The sequence below is a fragment of the Neopsephotus bourkii genome, unplaced genomic scaffold (genome assembly GCF_033783945.1).
Source record: "Neopsephotus bourkii isolate Nb327-2 ecotype Australia unplaced genomic scaffold, CSIRO-AGI_Nbou_v1 NB_1652, whole genome shotgun sequence".
Taxonomy (NCBI): domain Eukaryota; kingdom Metazoa; phylum Chordata; class Aves; order Psittaciformes; family Psittacidae; genus Neopsephotus; species Neopsephotus bourkii.
Genome location: NW_026902126.1, coordinates 291,194 through 303,936, shown reverse-complemented (window position 1 = coordinate 303,936; position 12,743 = coordinate 291,194). Strand labels below are relative to the sequence as shown.

General features: G+C 51.4%; 2 protein-coding genes across 4 annotated transcripts in view; one reads left to right on the top strand and one right to left on the bottom strand.

Annotated features, from left to right (window-relative positions):
* Window positions 1-2,078: 2,078 nt before the first annotated feature.
* Window positions 2,079-11,609, bottom strand: TRAFD1 (TRAF-type zinc finger domain containing 1). 3 transcript variants are annotated; one of them, XM_061374730.1, is made up of 10 exons: window positions 11,388-11,609; window positions 9,931-10,066; window positions 9,803-9,856; window positions 8,423-8,696; window positions 6,761-7,027; window positions 6,161-6,231; window positions 5,844-6,059; window positions 4,499-4,625; window positions 4,068-4,395; window positions 2,079-2,212 (listed from the first exon to the last, which is right to left on the bottom strand). In XM_061374730.1, the coding sequence occupies exons 1-10, from the start codon at window positions 11,435-11,437 to the stop codon at window positions 2,188-2,190; spliced, it is 1,548 nt and encodes a 515-aa protein (XP_061230714.1). In that variant the 5' UTR covers window positions 11,438-11,609; the 3' UTR covers window positions 2,079-2,187. The 3 variants fall into 3 exon arrangements, with proteins under 3 accessions (XP_061230714.1, XP_061230712.1, XP_061230713.1); XM_061374728.1 differs by lacking the exon at window positions 2,079-2,212 and having other exon boundaries at window positions 3,771-4,395; XM_061374729.1 differs by lacking the exon at window positions 2,079-2,212 and having other exon boundaries at window positions 3,771-4,374.
* Window positions 11,610-11,669: 60 nt separating this feature from the next.
* The window catches only part of NAA25 (N-alpha-acetyltransferase 25, NatB auxiliary subunit), a 28,389-nt gene continuing 27,315 nt past the window's right edge, over window positions 11,670-12,743 (top strand). The window contains exon 1 of the mRNA XM_061374724.1: window positions 11,670-11,820. Coding sequence (XP_061230708.1) covers window positions 11,763-11,820 — 58 coding nt within the window. The 5' untranslated portion in view covers window positions 11,670-11,762. The remainder of the gene's footprint in view (window positions 11,821-12,743) is intronic.

The window sequence follows — 12,743 nt, the reverse complement described above, 5'->3', positions numbered from 1 at the left end:
TGAAGGCTCCTGGATCGCTCCCCCCTGGAGCGTGTTTTGAGTTCAAAACTTGGGAATGCCGGGGTGTTGGGAGGGAATTCCCTCGGGAGCGGAGCTGGGGCCGCTCCTGCTGCGGGCAGAGACCGTGCGCAACGTCTGTGGGAAGCTTCTGGGCTCAGGCTGGGTCACTTCTGCCGCTGCCTTGTCCTTGTATTTAACCAAGCAGCAAGCGCAGGCGTCGCTGCCGGTCCATGTTGGTTCCAGGTGGACGCTTTGGTGAGGAGGAGTTGTAACAGAGAACAGTGAAAGGGCTGTGATTGAGCCAGGTTCTTGCCCTCGATGTTCTTGGCTTCTGCTTGGCTTCGTCACAGAGTAATTGATTGTGATTAAAACATGAGCAGAACAAACCGGCTCCTCTCTGTACGGGGCCAGAGGCACAGTCCCAGCTCCACCTCTGCGACTTCATCCTCATCCCGAAGGAAGGACCAGCGCGTGGCGAGGCACCCGGAGCTCACTTTGTACTCACAAATGATCCAAGAACAAATCCTCCTGGCACCGTGGCACCAGGAGGGGGATGCGGCGGGGGAAGGCACCGACTCATTCCTTTGGAGAGAAAGCTTCTATGTATTATAACAGCAGACTGTGGAGAGAGAACAGCTCCCTTCAGTTAACTCCTGTACGGGGTGAGACACGGTTAGGGGCGGTTTCAAGGCACTGCATCAACCCGTTGTACCACGTTACCCTGCACAAGGATGGCGTTGCTGTGGTCAGCACCTGGAACCCAGCGCAAGCAGGAACCAGGAGCGATGATGGACGTTGCTGCTCGGCTCAGCACCGCGGGAGTGAAGCTCAGCATCGGCCCGTCCCTTCCTCCGTGCTCAGCACACATCAAGCACGTGAAGGTCAGCACTGGTGCGGGTGTCACTGCGCCTCCAGGTTGGTGTTACCCCGTCTCTTTAAAGGCACCGTACACTGATGGGGCTCGGTGGTGGTAACGGGAGTGGAACAGCTGTATTTATTGTATATTATTGTGAATATTGGGAATGACGCGTGTGTGGAACGTGGAAGATGAAGCGTGAGTAAGGGAGCAAAGCCTGCACGGGTGTGTGTGTATCCCTGGTGTGAGCGAATGGAACGTGTGCACCAGTTGTAGAGGTAGTTGGTGGCGTGCGGAGTCTCTGAATCCCGTGGTTAGGAACACTGTTGTCACCCTCCGCTGTGTCCTGCCCCTGCCAAGGAACGGTCGCACAGAGGAGGAATATTTACTCTTGATCCTTGTCCATTTCCTGGTAGAAGCATCAATGTAGCTGAGAAGTCACTGGGAGTAAGCGCAAACGTGGAGTTCACAAAGCTAAGCAGAAGGAACGGCTCGCAGCGGCTTAGTCCCATTGGGATGCGCGTTCCCAGGCCGGTGCTGCTGGGATGTGTGTGGGATGTCGGTTGGGTTTCTCTCTGCGGGTTGGTTTGTGGCGGGTGTAAATCTCCCATTCCAAGGCTGGGCTGCTCGGGGGGGGCCGGCGGGCACGGACCTCGGTGTGCCGGTGCTTCCCACCGTGGCTGCTGCCGTGAACAAGGAACTGCTGCTGCCCGTCTCCTTCCCGTGAGCCCCTGCCTGCCCTCGAGCAGCGTCGGTCCCGTTACTTGATCCGTATTTATTACAGTAATTATTTATGATGACAAATAACGAACTCTTGGTCGACGCCGTTTACACCTCGTGGTGTAAATGAAGCTGCTGAGCCAGGACCACCCTTCATGGACTCCAGTTCCTTCAGGAGCAGGGTGCCCACGCTGGAGCTGAGCTGTGCTGGGGCAGGGTGGCTCCAGGGTTCTATGCTCCAAGGAAGGAAGCGCTGCAGCGGTTCGACTGTCGCTCAAATGGCCTTTTAATTAAAGCTTTTCTAATCATCATTACTTCCTCGTGCTTTAAATGAACTCGACATTGTCTGTAATAGGCTTGTTTGTCAAAGCAAAGATTGGTTTGTGATGATTATTATTATTTTTTAATATATATTCATTCAGAATGTAAAATTATCCTTAAATAATGGCAAACTGCTGGAGCGGGGCCGTGGTTCCAGCTGGATGCTCCTGCACACGGCGTTAACCTGGTCAGTGCTCTTGGCCATGGAGTGTACACTGCATAAAGGTGATTCCTGCCCTCCCTTCGCCTGTCCTGTGTCCTTCTTTGGGGCTGGGGATCAGTAAAGATGATTAAAGAAACCCTGCACTGCTCGGGCTGCAGGATGCCTGCTTTGAAATCCCGCTTTCTGGGGTCCGGATGCTGTAACTTGTGTTTACTTGAATCAGAAACGGAAATGTCTTGCACCGTTGTGCCAGTACATCTCTTTACCCACCCCAGAAGCCCTTTGCTGAGCCACAGTGGCTTTCCCCAGAGCTGCCACTGAGTTTAAATACCTTTATTCTGCTTTTCTTGGACAAAGAAACCCTGAAGTTTGGTGGCAGCATCATTGTCACTCTTTGTGCTGTGGCACTGCCAAGGCCTCCAGCACCAGCCCTGAAGAGTGATGGGCTCATTAGCCCTATTCATGCCATCTGTGCTACCTGATTCATTAGGCTGATGCCCACAGTCATTATTTAAGACCTCCAGCTTTTCCATTACCTGTTCCCACAGCACAAGGGATGAGAACACGAGCAAGGACCTGCTGCAGGTAAGAAGAGTGCAATGTGAATGGCCACCGTGCCTGTCACACATTGCTTCAGAACAGATCACTGCTGCACAGGGGCTGGGGACAGCATCAGATAAAGTTTATTACAGGGAATTTTAAAAGCCTGGACTCTAACAGAGCAGGGGAAAGTATCTGCAAAGTATTGGGGCTTGTCCTGTGCCACCCAGAACCCCCTCACTTGTGCCCCTTGGGAGCACCCAGGGCCAGGCACCTCAGGCAGACACAGTATGGAGCACCAGGGGCTGGTGCAGGGGATGCAGTGAGCCAGCGCCTGGGTTTCCACCCCCGACTCCATTGTGCAGTGACAGCCAGAGCCTGCCCTGTGAAGGACACGGTTGAGCTCCCAGCCTTGAACGGCAAAAACTCCTTCACTGGGTGCCCCAAAGAGCCCCCATGGAAACGTAATGCAGGTGCTGCCCACGGTGCTGTCTTGGGCTGGGGTCCAGTGCAGAGCACAGCAGTAAAAGCCTATAATACCCTGTCAAAAATACAGCTATATATATATATATATATATAACACTTCCTATAAAAATTTAAACTCATAGAAAGCCTTCAATGACACAGCCATAGAGGAGTTTATGTGCGCTCAGAGAAGTAGTAGAGGGTGCAGTAACTGCAGAGCTAAATGTGCTTCCCTTTGGTGGTGGGTCTCTGCTCCTTTGCCTGTCCACGGGCTGGGCTCCGGGCTTGGGCCTTGGGGAAAGGGGAGAAAACAAAGTAAAAATGAGGTTGTTGAAGAGCTCCTGGTCAGAAGCAGGTGATGAAACCTTTGCTGGAAGGGCTAAGTGGTCCTGGTGCAGCCACCACGAGGGTAACAGCCAGGCCCTGCCCTCCCAGCCCCAGCCTTACCTTGGTGTTCCTGCACCTGAGGCTGCCTGGACTGCTCCTTCCTCCTCCATTGCTGGCCCTGTGGAGGGTGAACAGGGACACATTCAGAGGCAGGAAAGCCTACCCCCAGCTGCAGGGCCCTCCCAGCAGGGACTCTGGAATCCCTTCATGCTTCTGCACCCTGACTCTGCAGGAACAGAACCAGATCCTATGCAAGGAGTGCTGAGGGAAGCAGAGAGCGTGGCAACAGGCAGATGATGAAGCATTATCCTGTGTATTCTCCCAGTGACCAATTTCTCCATTCTGTTTTGATATAAAAGCCTGAGTTTGCTGTTTGAAACTCAGGCAAGCCCCAGTCCAATTAAACTGAGTGAAATCTTTTCAGTCACAGGCAAATAAACAGGAAGGAATCCAGATTTGGACCGTGGGGAAGTGAGGCTGAGGACAGGAGTGGGTTTGTCACTGTCAGCTGTGGCTCAGAATGCACCAGACCTAAGGCAGTGCCCCTACTTCCAAAGCTTGCTCCTCCAGCACCCCTGACCCCTTAGGGTAGGCCTGAAACAGGAAAGGTGGTACCTTGGCTGGGCTGGTGAAGCTCTGGAGATGCTGGATGTGAAGCCTTCTGGATGGCAGTTCTGAGCAGGTCTCACACGTGGTGTTATCCCACCCGCAGGCTCGCCTGCGTCCCTGCTCCTCGGCCTCCCCTCGTTGCCAGATTCCTTCCTGGGCTTCCCTCTGGAGGCAGGAGCATCTCCAGCTCTCAGGGCAGAGGCTGGGGGTGCGCTCCTGGTGTGTGCCACGCTACTGCGGGATGTGGTCCCTCGTGCAGGACAGCTCAGCTCCTGCTGCCCGAAGCTGCCTGGGCTCCAAGCAGAACCATTTCCTGGGAGGGCAAAACACAGCACTGAATAGCAACAGCAAACACAGCACGAGACACTGAGCCTGGGACACGCGGTGCTCCTGCAGACGTAAAGGAGAGCAGGGCTAAGCCTCTGTTCTGCCCTCACCTTGGGGCCGGGCCCATCTCCAAGCCAGCTCTGCTGATCCTCTTCTTTCTCTGCCGGCCTGTGGAGATGGTGGCTGCCAAGATGGGCAGCTGGTGGTGGGGCTGGCTGGGCGCAGGTCACAGTGGTGCTGGAGCAGAACACACATTTGAGTGTTTAAACGATGGCTCCAAGGACAAAAAGCAAGTTAAAAGTGCTTTGAGCCATGCTGCCCACACAACTTCCCCTGCCGGCTGCACTTGTAAAGTCACAGTTGAAATACACTGAGGAACATCAACATGAGAAGAGGCTCAAGGGACAGAGCAAAACCAGGAACTAGATAGGAAAACCCATCTGGTACCTTTGTCAGGTACCAGGAATCACTGTGTGGAACATAACAGTTTAAACATGGGGTGTCCTTTACGTGGTCTGCAAACAAACCCTATGGCCGCAACTTGGTTCCAGTCACTAAGAGTTAACAAGCACCAGCAGCTCATAGAGAAAGCAGCTTTTGCATGTCCAAAGCAGTGAGAGAGGTGAAGGAAAAAAAGAGCCTTCCAAGAGCCAACTGTAATAGGGAGTGGGTTTTAAATAAGCTTCCTCAGCTCTCATTCCTATTAGTAGTGATTTTACTGTGCCCTAGGAGAGGAAAGGCCCAGAACAAGCACACCAAACAGCTTCACTAGTGGTTAGTTAGGACTGTAAGAATGTGAGAGATGTGTTTGCATCACTTGGCTGGAACAGGAGCAAATCCCAGAGGACTGACTCTTCCCTGCACACCCCGGATCTGCTCTTCAGGTCTACAGCAGCACTGAAGCACCAAACGGTCTCCTTGGTACCTGCTCAGTGTTCTGGGGCAGCAGTAACAGCTTCAGCAGTGCCAGGTCCTGGTGTTCTTTCCACATGGGAAGTACCAAACAGTGAGGAACTGGAATACTCTGCATCACCCAACACTTCCTCAACACACCCTCCAGTATGTTCACACCTTACCCACCCTCTCTCTTCACATCTACCCTCCTGGATTTGCAGTGTGTACTCTACTTCCTTCCCTCACCGGCACAGGTTACACACTTGTGCTCCTCTCCCACCTGAGCTGATTCATACATCTTGGTTTCAACATCACTTCTGTGTTCAAATCAAGCATTTATATTGTGCAATTTCAGGGCCTTCTGTTTAGTTTTGAGCTTTCAGAACAATAGCTATTTTTCAGTGAGAGCCTCAGCATAGCCCAACATTTTAACAGGGACCCAAGAGGCTTTGTTTAGGAGGATTTGACACAGGGGATGGTTACATGCCACAACAAGGACTTGCCATAGTCCTTGAACAACTGGATGTGACACAACACATCAAGCTCTGGTTAGTTTAGTACCTGATGATGGAAGAGTGTCTCCTCTTCCAGTTGGATGCCACAAAATTCACAGGGAATGATAATATCTTCCTCTGCCTGGACAGCTTGGAGCTGGGATGAGAAGAGAGACCCAAAGCCTCTGGACCCACCAGCACACAGACCATCGTATTCCCATGGATTCGGAGAAGAACTTCTTTTACTGAACGAGGCAAAGGCACTTGCTGGGTTACAACCTGTCTGTATGCAAGAACATGGGAACATTAGCTCTCCTGCTGAGCACAGGTTGACTTGAAAAGCCACGCTCTGCTAAGACCCCTAGATCCAAGAAAGTACCAAACCTGGTGAAGAATCAGGTCCTCAGCAGGGTAGAGCTCCTCACAAAACTCACACGGCAACATGATGATCTCATCTGCAAAGTAACAGTTATACCCTCAACCATGGAGGAGGCTGATGCAGCTGGACTGCCTTATCCTCAAAATCCCTAAGCAGCAGAGCCCTGCTCTGCACCAGGGCAGCAACTGGAGCAAACAGTATGGAAACAGTCATTCTGGTCCCACTTGCTGAATTCCACATGAGCAAATTCACATCACTTGGAGTGAGAACAGTGTTTTGGGGTCAAAGATCTGTCAAATAGGCTTGTAAAAAAGCCTATTACTGCCTTTAATAAACCCTTTAGTACCATTTCTCCTTTCAGCACAAGCTGGCACTTCAGGCCTCCCCCAGGTCCTCCCTTCATGTTTATCTCCTACTCAGTTGGTATGAAGCTCCGGCCACATACCAAGGTCGGGGATTCACTACAGCTTTGACTTCTTCCTCCCCTGCTGTCATGCTTTAGAGGGACTCTCAAAGAGGCTAATTCTGACATTCCCAGTGCAGGAATCCTCTCTTTCCTTCTCCCTCCCCTCAAACATTAAGGGAACAACAGCGTTTACACTTACTTTTGCTGATGTTTGACATGCTGGAAGGCACGAAAGAGTCACAGAAGGCATCCACCTCGTCTCTTTCATTACAGTAGGTAGATGACACAGACTCTTTGGTGTAGCAGTTCTCCCAGAAGTCACTGGGACTTTCAGCTGCAGTGTTCTTGTGCTGATGATCCTCATTCTGGAGGCTGAGAGCCAACGCGTAATCTAAGTCAGGGTTCCACCCCTCGTCAAGTGCAGAATGGGCGCTTTCACTTCTCCCCAACTGCTCCAGTTCATTCTCTTCAAAAGAAAAGCATCAATTTGAGAGAACATTAAGGCAGCAACAAGCAGTACCCTCCTGGACACCAGAACAGCTCAACCGGGAGTGTTTCGCATGTGCACACTCACGGTTCAGCACTGTATCAGATTCAGGAGGAAGGGGGTGAACAGTCAGCCTACTTCTGTTTGTAATAAGCCAAAAGGAGAAACAGAAGAAATTGTTCCTCTTACTCCAAAAGCTTGAACTTAAGCTTCTTGGGAGCTTTACAGGGTCACTGAGGAACCTTCTGGGGCCTACACTGTGGACAAGGTCCAACCCACAGTCTGTAGTCATCCCCTTTACGAGGCTGAAACACTGTTTTCAGTATCTCAAGGAGAAACCAAATTCCTCTTACTGACATTACCCTTGACAACAGTGGGGATTAAACACGTCCAGAAGAAAACCATTCCATGGTTTCTGGTAGGAAAGCCCCGCTGAAAAGAAAACCAGGCCCAAGGTTCAGCCGATGATGCCTAAGGACACGCTCAGTGCTCCTCACCCATGCTGGCCTATTTCAAGTCTCTCTGGTATTTCATTTGTACTGATTATGTGGGAATCTTAAATATAGCTCCCACATGCATAAAAATACCCCCTGTGAACACTCTTCAGCAGTTACTGTAAGCAGCCTACAGCTCCACAGATTATTCAGCTTTATTAGCTAAGCCCAGACATTGTTTCTACCAGCTGAGCAAAGACTATAAGTTAGGATTCTGCAGTGTGAAACCCTCCATGTGGCCCATAGCAGAACATGAATTCAGCTCCTGGAAAAGCTGGGTCTGAAGTGTGATGCATGTGGAGGTAAGAGATTAGAGGCTTAGGAAAGGGCAGAGGCATTGATAATCGTCTCAGTGATGGCCAAACAGGATGTTCCTGCTGAAATGTGCTGTAGCACACACGGGAACCTACGTCCAGCTCTTACCCACCCACAACTGAAGGAAGAGCAGTGCAGCTGCTGAACGAAAACGGACAGAATTTGCAGTGAGCAAACAACTCCAATTTCATTTTTAAGCTAGATACTGAGAGACAAAAGAACAGGCAGTGAACTGGGCTTTCACCCCTGGTGCCTCAGAGTCCTCCATCCAGCTGGCTTACACCTTTGTAGATCTATTCCCTGGCAGAACAGCCCCACAGTGCATCTGGAGCTTCCATGATTCAGTATTCTCACAGAAAGCAATTACAAGACCTTACACTTGGATCAAGTGGCAAATGTCACGTTAGAAGCCAGGTATTGCTCTTCTCTCCACCTTACCCCCCTTTTGCTTTCTTTTTACAGCTGAAATAGTTCTTCTGCTAATGTCCCCAAGGGTTTTCTCTCCTACACAGCTGCTATAAATGTGCTTTCTGGGGCGCTCTCCACACAGGCCCAGTGCAGTTACCTGATCTGAGTTGCCTTCTGACACCTCGAAGGGCACTCAAAACTACAGCCTCATCCTCAAAGCGAGCCACTGCTCTGCTTCCTCTCACTTGCTTCACCTCTTGCCCGCAGACCCGAGGATGCTCTTGGAGATCTTTCACCATGATGTTACGCCCGCACCCTCCACACAGCTCAGTCCTGGCCCCGCAGTAAACTTCATGGTCCAGCAGCTCCTTGAAGGTAAGCTGTATGTCACAGTACTGGCAGAGGGCAGGACGCAGAGGGCACGCTGACGCCTGGGGATAGAACAGAGGGATTATTTTTCACTTACAGAAGGCAGAGGTGAAGGGAGCTTCTCAGTTTGCTTAGGAGCTGAGTGCTCCATTGTTTCTTTAGCCAGCCCCAAAGCTATGCTGAAGAACAGCCTGGAATAAGATAAGATGTGAGAAATGGAAGAAAAATGTGTTGTGTAACCTGTGTAGTCGTAAAGGTGCCAACTGAAGCACTCCCAGTACTCAGATGGGGGTTTGTTAACCTGTATTGCTTAGACAGCAGATTCACATCCTGCTTTTTGAAGTTACAGTCCTGAACTTGTTACAGATACAGACTTGAAATCCAGTATTAATCACATTTCATTGAGCACTGCTAAAAACATGTCAGTGCCTGTTCTGTTAAGGAAGAGATTTACAGCTCATTTGCTACTCAACAAGAATTGCTGGACTATGTTCTTTACCCTACTGAGTGACAAGTAAGTGCTAAGTTGCCCTTCAAAAGGGGTTAAACATGGATTATATACATGTCATAATTGCAGATGCTGCAATAATGCATCATCATTTGCTTTACAAACAAAACTAAAAGCACTACACACAAGTGTGCAGGATAAGCTGCTTGCAGGGTTTAAATGGGACTTATCTTAAAGAAAATCCTTTTCTCCTCACAGGACTGCCTGTGACAGCAGCCAGCAGGATCCAGAACCTCAGACATCCCACTGTGTCCTAGTCTAATTCATTTTACAGGCTATTTTCAAAGCCTGTTTGGACATTATGAGTTATTAAAACTCCCATAATGAGTGCAGCAGAGTCAGAACTGTGTGATGTTAAAGGAATGGGAAAAGTCAAGTTGATGATGTTCTGTACTTCTTAATTAGCATTTTCCATCTTGATCGCTGATAAGGACAAAATCACCAATTATCACAGGTACCCCTTTGATAGACTTGAGCAGGTTCCACCACTTTAAGGCAAAGTTCCAATCACCTTCTGTCGAGGGTTTGAATTTAGAAAGCACAGGTCAATAAAACGGATTCCAACCACAGGTTGGAAGCCAGGTCTGGGCTCTAGAATCAGAGCTTGGAAACACCATAGAGTACCCCTTCCCAGTGTCTAATAATATAAAGTCCACCAACCTCATGATCCTTGAGGAGACCATTTTCCATCTTCATCCTACACTTGCAGGTAACCTACAATACACAAAACCTCATTAGATTAATTGCCCCAGAAGTCAGCAATGTTAGAGGAGACATCTGTGTCTCACCTGCACGTGCTCAGACTCAATGTGGTTCTTCATCTCGGACTTCGGGATGGATTCGCTGCAGTAGCAGCATACTTCAATATTTCTGCTACAGTGGATTTCATGGATGATGAAGTTAACAGCAGGGATGTCCTTTTTGCTGTGAGAAAGTCACAGAGGTCACTTTGCAGAAAATACACGGACAATAATAATCCCAAGCAATTTTTCATAAGGAGAATAAAATCCTAAGAAAGCTTTCTATGAATTCATGGTTTAGAGAGGTGGGTAACTAAAAGAAAGGCAAGCCCAGCCAGGCCTCAGTGTTCCTTGATAGTGGGATATTAGCATGAAAGAGTCACAACTTTCACACTGCATGAAGATAAAATCAAAGTGGATTCATTTCCTTGTGTGAAAGGCAATTTTTGACTCATACACAAGCCATCGCCAGGTTTAAGTGAATGAACTAATCTGGGAAGATTTCTTCCTGAAATAACTTGGCTATGAGAGGTAGAACAGAGCTCTGCTTGGAGAATATAAATATCAGATCCTGTCAGGCCAGATCTGCCCAGTGAAGGAGCAGTAACTGCATTTACTCCATGGCCAAAGTTTCCCAACTCATTTCTAAGACAGATATTTTCCTGTCTTGAGGAGGATGCACGGCTTACAAACACAAAAGGTCCAAAAAGAACTGAGGCACTGGGAGCTTTGCTCTTACTCCTGCCTCAAGCAGGGAAGCATCACTTCCAGATGGATCTATCCTCCATCCTCTCCCCCCAAAGAAATCAGCCTTCAAAACACCATCATTAACTTTATACCCTATTCCTCAGTGCCTTCCGTATCACAAAGGAAGGTCATTACAAGCCTTCTGTAATGACCAAACATTCCGTTCTCTCCCTTGTCAGACCCCAAGCAGCCAATGCCCTGGCAAAGCAACAAAGCGCAGCAGCAGTGGCTCAGCTGCACAAAGTGGCTGCTTGCGAACCAACTCCTCCGATGCTGCAAGAAACTCGTTCGGATTCTGGTATCTCTGAGGAAAAAATAAGTGAGTTTCTGTAGCTGCTTCTGTTCCCGATGCACTCCCGAGGTTTCATCGTTATCAGTGAATGCATGGCTGACATCGGAGCCGCTGCGAAGGGAACTGTTATCAAAGAGAAACAAGGCCACAGCGATCCGTTCCTACTGACTCTATTTGTACATCTGCTGCTGAGCCGTGGAGCTGCTAAAGGAAAACTTGGGACTCGTGGAGTTCATCAGATTCACATCTTTATTTCTACCCGAACGCTCTGCTTTGGATCTTTCGGTTTCTACTCAGTCGCCTGCTAACCCAGAAACTTCAGCAGGAGTTGGGAACATCACAAGGCACGGTAAAGCCCAAACCCCCACCGTTCCTGGAGGATAATCCGTTCGTGATTACCCCGCACGTTCCAGTGCTCCGCAGCGTTTGAACGGAGCCGCCCCCAGCGCTCGGTTTCGTTTCTTACCAGTTCCCGCAGAGCCGCGTTTCCGCCTCGCTAACGGCCGCGATGGCCATTTTGTGCCCGGGGGCCGCAGGGCAGGGCAGGGCCCCCCTTCCCTCAGTCCCTCACGGCGGGCAGGGCGCTGCCGGAGCCGGGGCCGCGGCTCCCTCCCCTCAGGCGAGGAGCGGGCTGGGGCTCCCCCGGCCTGGGCACGGCGGGGTGGGACTGGGAAACACACACCCGGACCAGACCGGACCGGACCAGCCTCGGTCCCCTCCCGCAGCTCCCCCGGCTCCCGACTCCGGGCCCGGCTCCGCCCCGTGCTTCCTACCGGCCCCTTCACCCCCGCCCCGGGCCGGCCCGGCCGGCGGCTGCGCACTGCGGTTCTGCGCTCTCATCATGGCGGCGCGGGGCCATGTGCAGGACCCCAACGACCGGCGCTTGCGGCCCATCTACGGTACGGACCCCGCGAGCCCCCAGCCCCGCTCCCGGCCTTGCCCCCGCCGCATCGCGGTGCTGCCCCGACCCGCCCGGCGGCCCCTGAGCACGGCGCGGAGGGGCCCGGCCCGGCCCGGCGAGCGCTCGCTGGCTGCTCCGGCGGGCCCCGCCGCCCGCCCGCCCGCCTCTCCCGCTCCATCCTCGGGGGCGGGGAGCGCGGCCCCATCCCGGCTGCTCCCTCCGGAGGAGCCTCCCGCCGCTGCCCCGGGGAGCCTGTGGGGTGCGGGTCGGTCCCGGCTCCCACCCGGGGCTGGAAGCGGGAGTTTGGGGGGACCCGGGGTCCGTCCCCGCTGCGCGTCTTCTTGCGAGCAGCGGCGCTTCCTTCAAGGGGATCCTCATGCGGACCCCCCCCCTCCGGGTCCGGGGTGATGCGCGGAGGGGCAGTACCCATGGGGAGGGGGGTATCTGCGCCTCTTTCAGTCAGTGCAGCTCTGGTCGGTGTTTGTTTCTTGCTGCAGAGAAGCTGGAAAAGGATGAGTTCATAAAAGGAGCAGGGGCAGTCGCGGGTGCCTTAAAGTTGTATTTTGAAGTGCTGTGACACAGGTTAATTACGGTGCTCTGGGAGGTAATTGGGAGAAAAGAGCGAAGTAGTTAAAAGATGGTCTTGTTAAGAAACCTCCTGTATTAAGCTTTCGCCAATATTTCCAAGGGTATTACATGTAATTGGGGTTGCTTAAGAGACTGGAGGCAAGCTTGGCTCTGTGTATGCAAATATAGGGAAAGAGAGGAGAAAAATGCTTCCCCAGGCTACAGTGTCGTTTATTCTCTAAAATTGAGGATTGGACAGAGATTTAGGAGGATGTTCTCAACTTCTTTCACCATTAGAAGAAAATGACTTCCTTGGAAGGTGGAGAGCTGCCCTCGTTGGGATGCTTCAGGGAT

What these genes read in the sequence shown, in the direction of transcription:
- TRAFD1 (XM_061374728.1), bottom strand. Translation starts at nt 11,437, where the DNA reads ATGGCCATCGCGGCCGTTAGCGAGGCGGAAACGCGGCTCTGCGGGAAC. An exon ending in GTCTCCTCAAGGATCATGAG is followed by an intron (nt 8,697 to 9,802) that starts GTTGGTGGACTT and finishes TTCTATCCCCAG; the next exon opens with GCGTCAGCGTGCCCTCTGCG. An exon ending in CATGTCAAACATCAGCAAAA is followed by an intron (nt 6,232 to 6,760) that starts GTAAGTGTAAAC and finishes GTTACTTTGCAG; the next exon opens with ATGAGATCATCATGTTGCCG.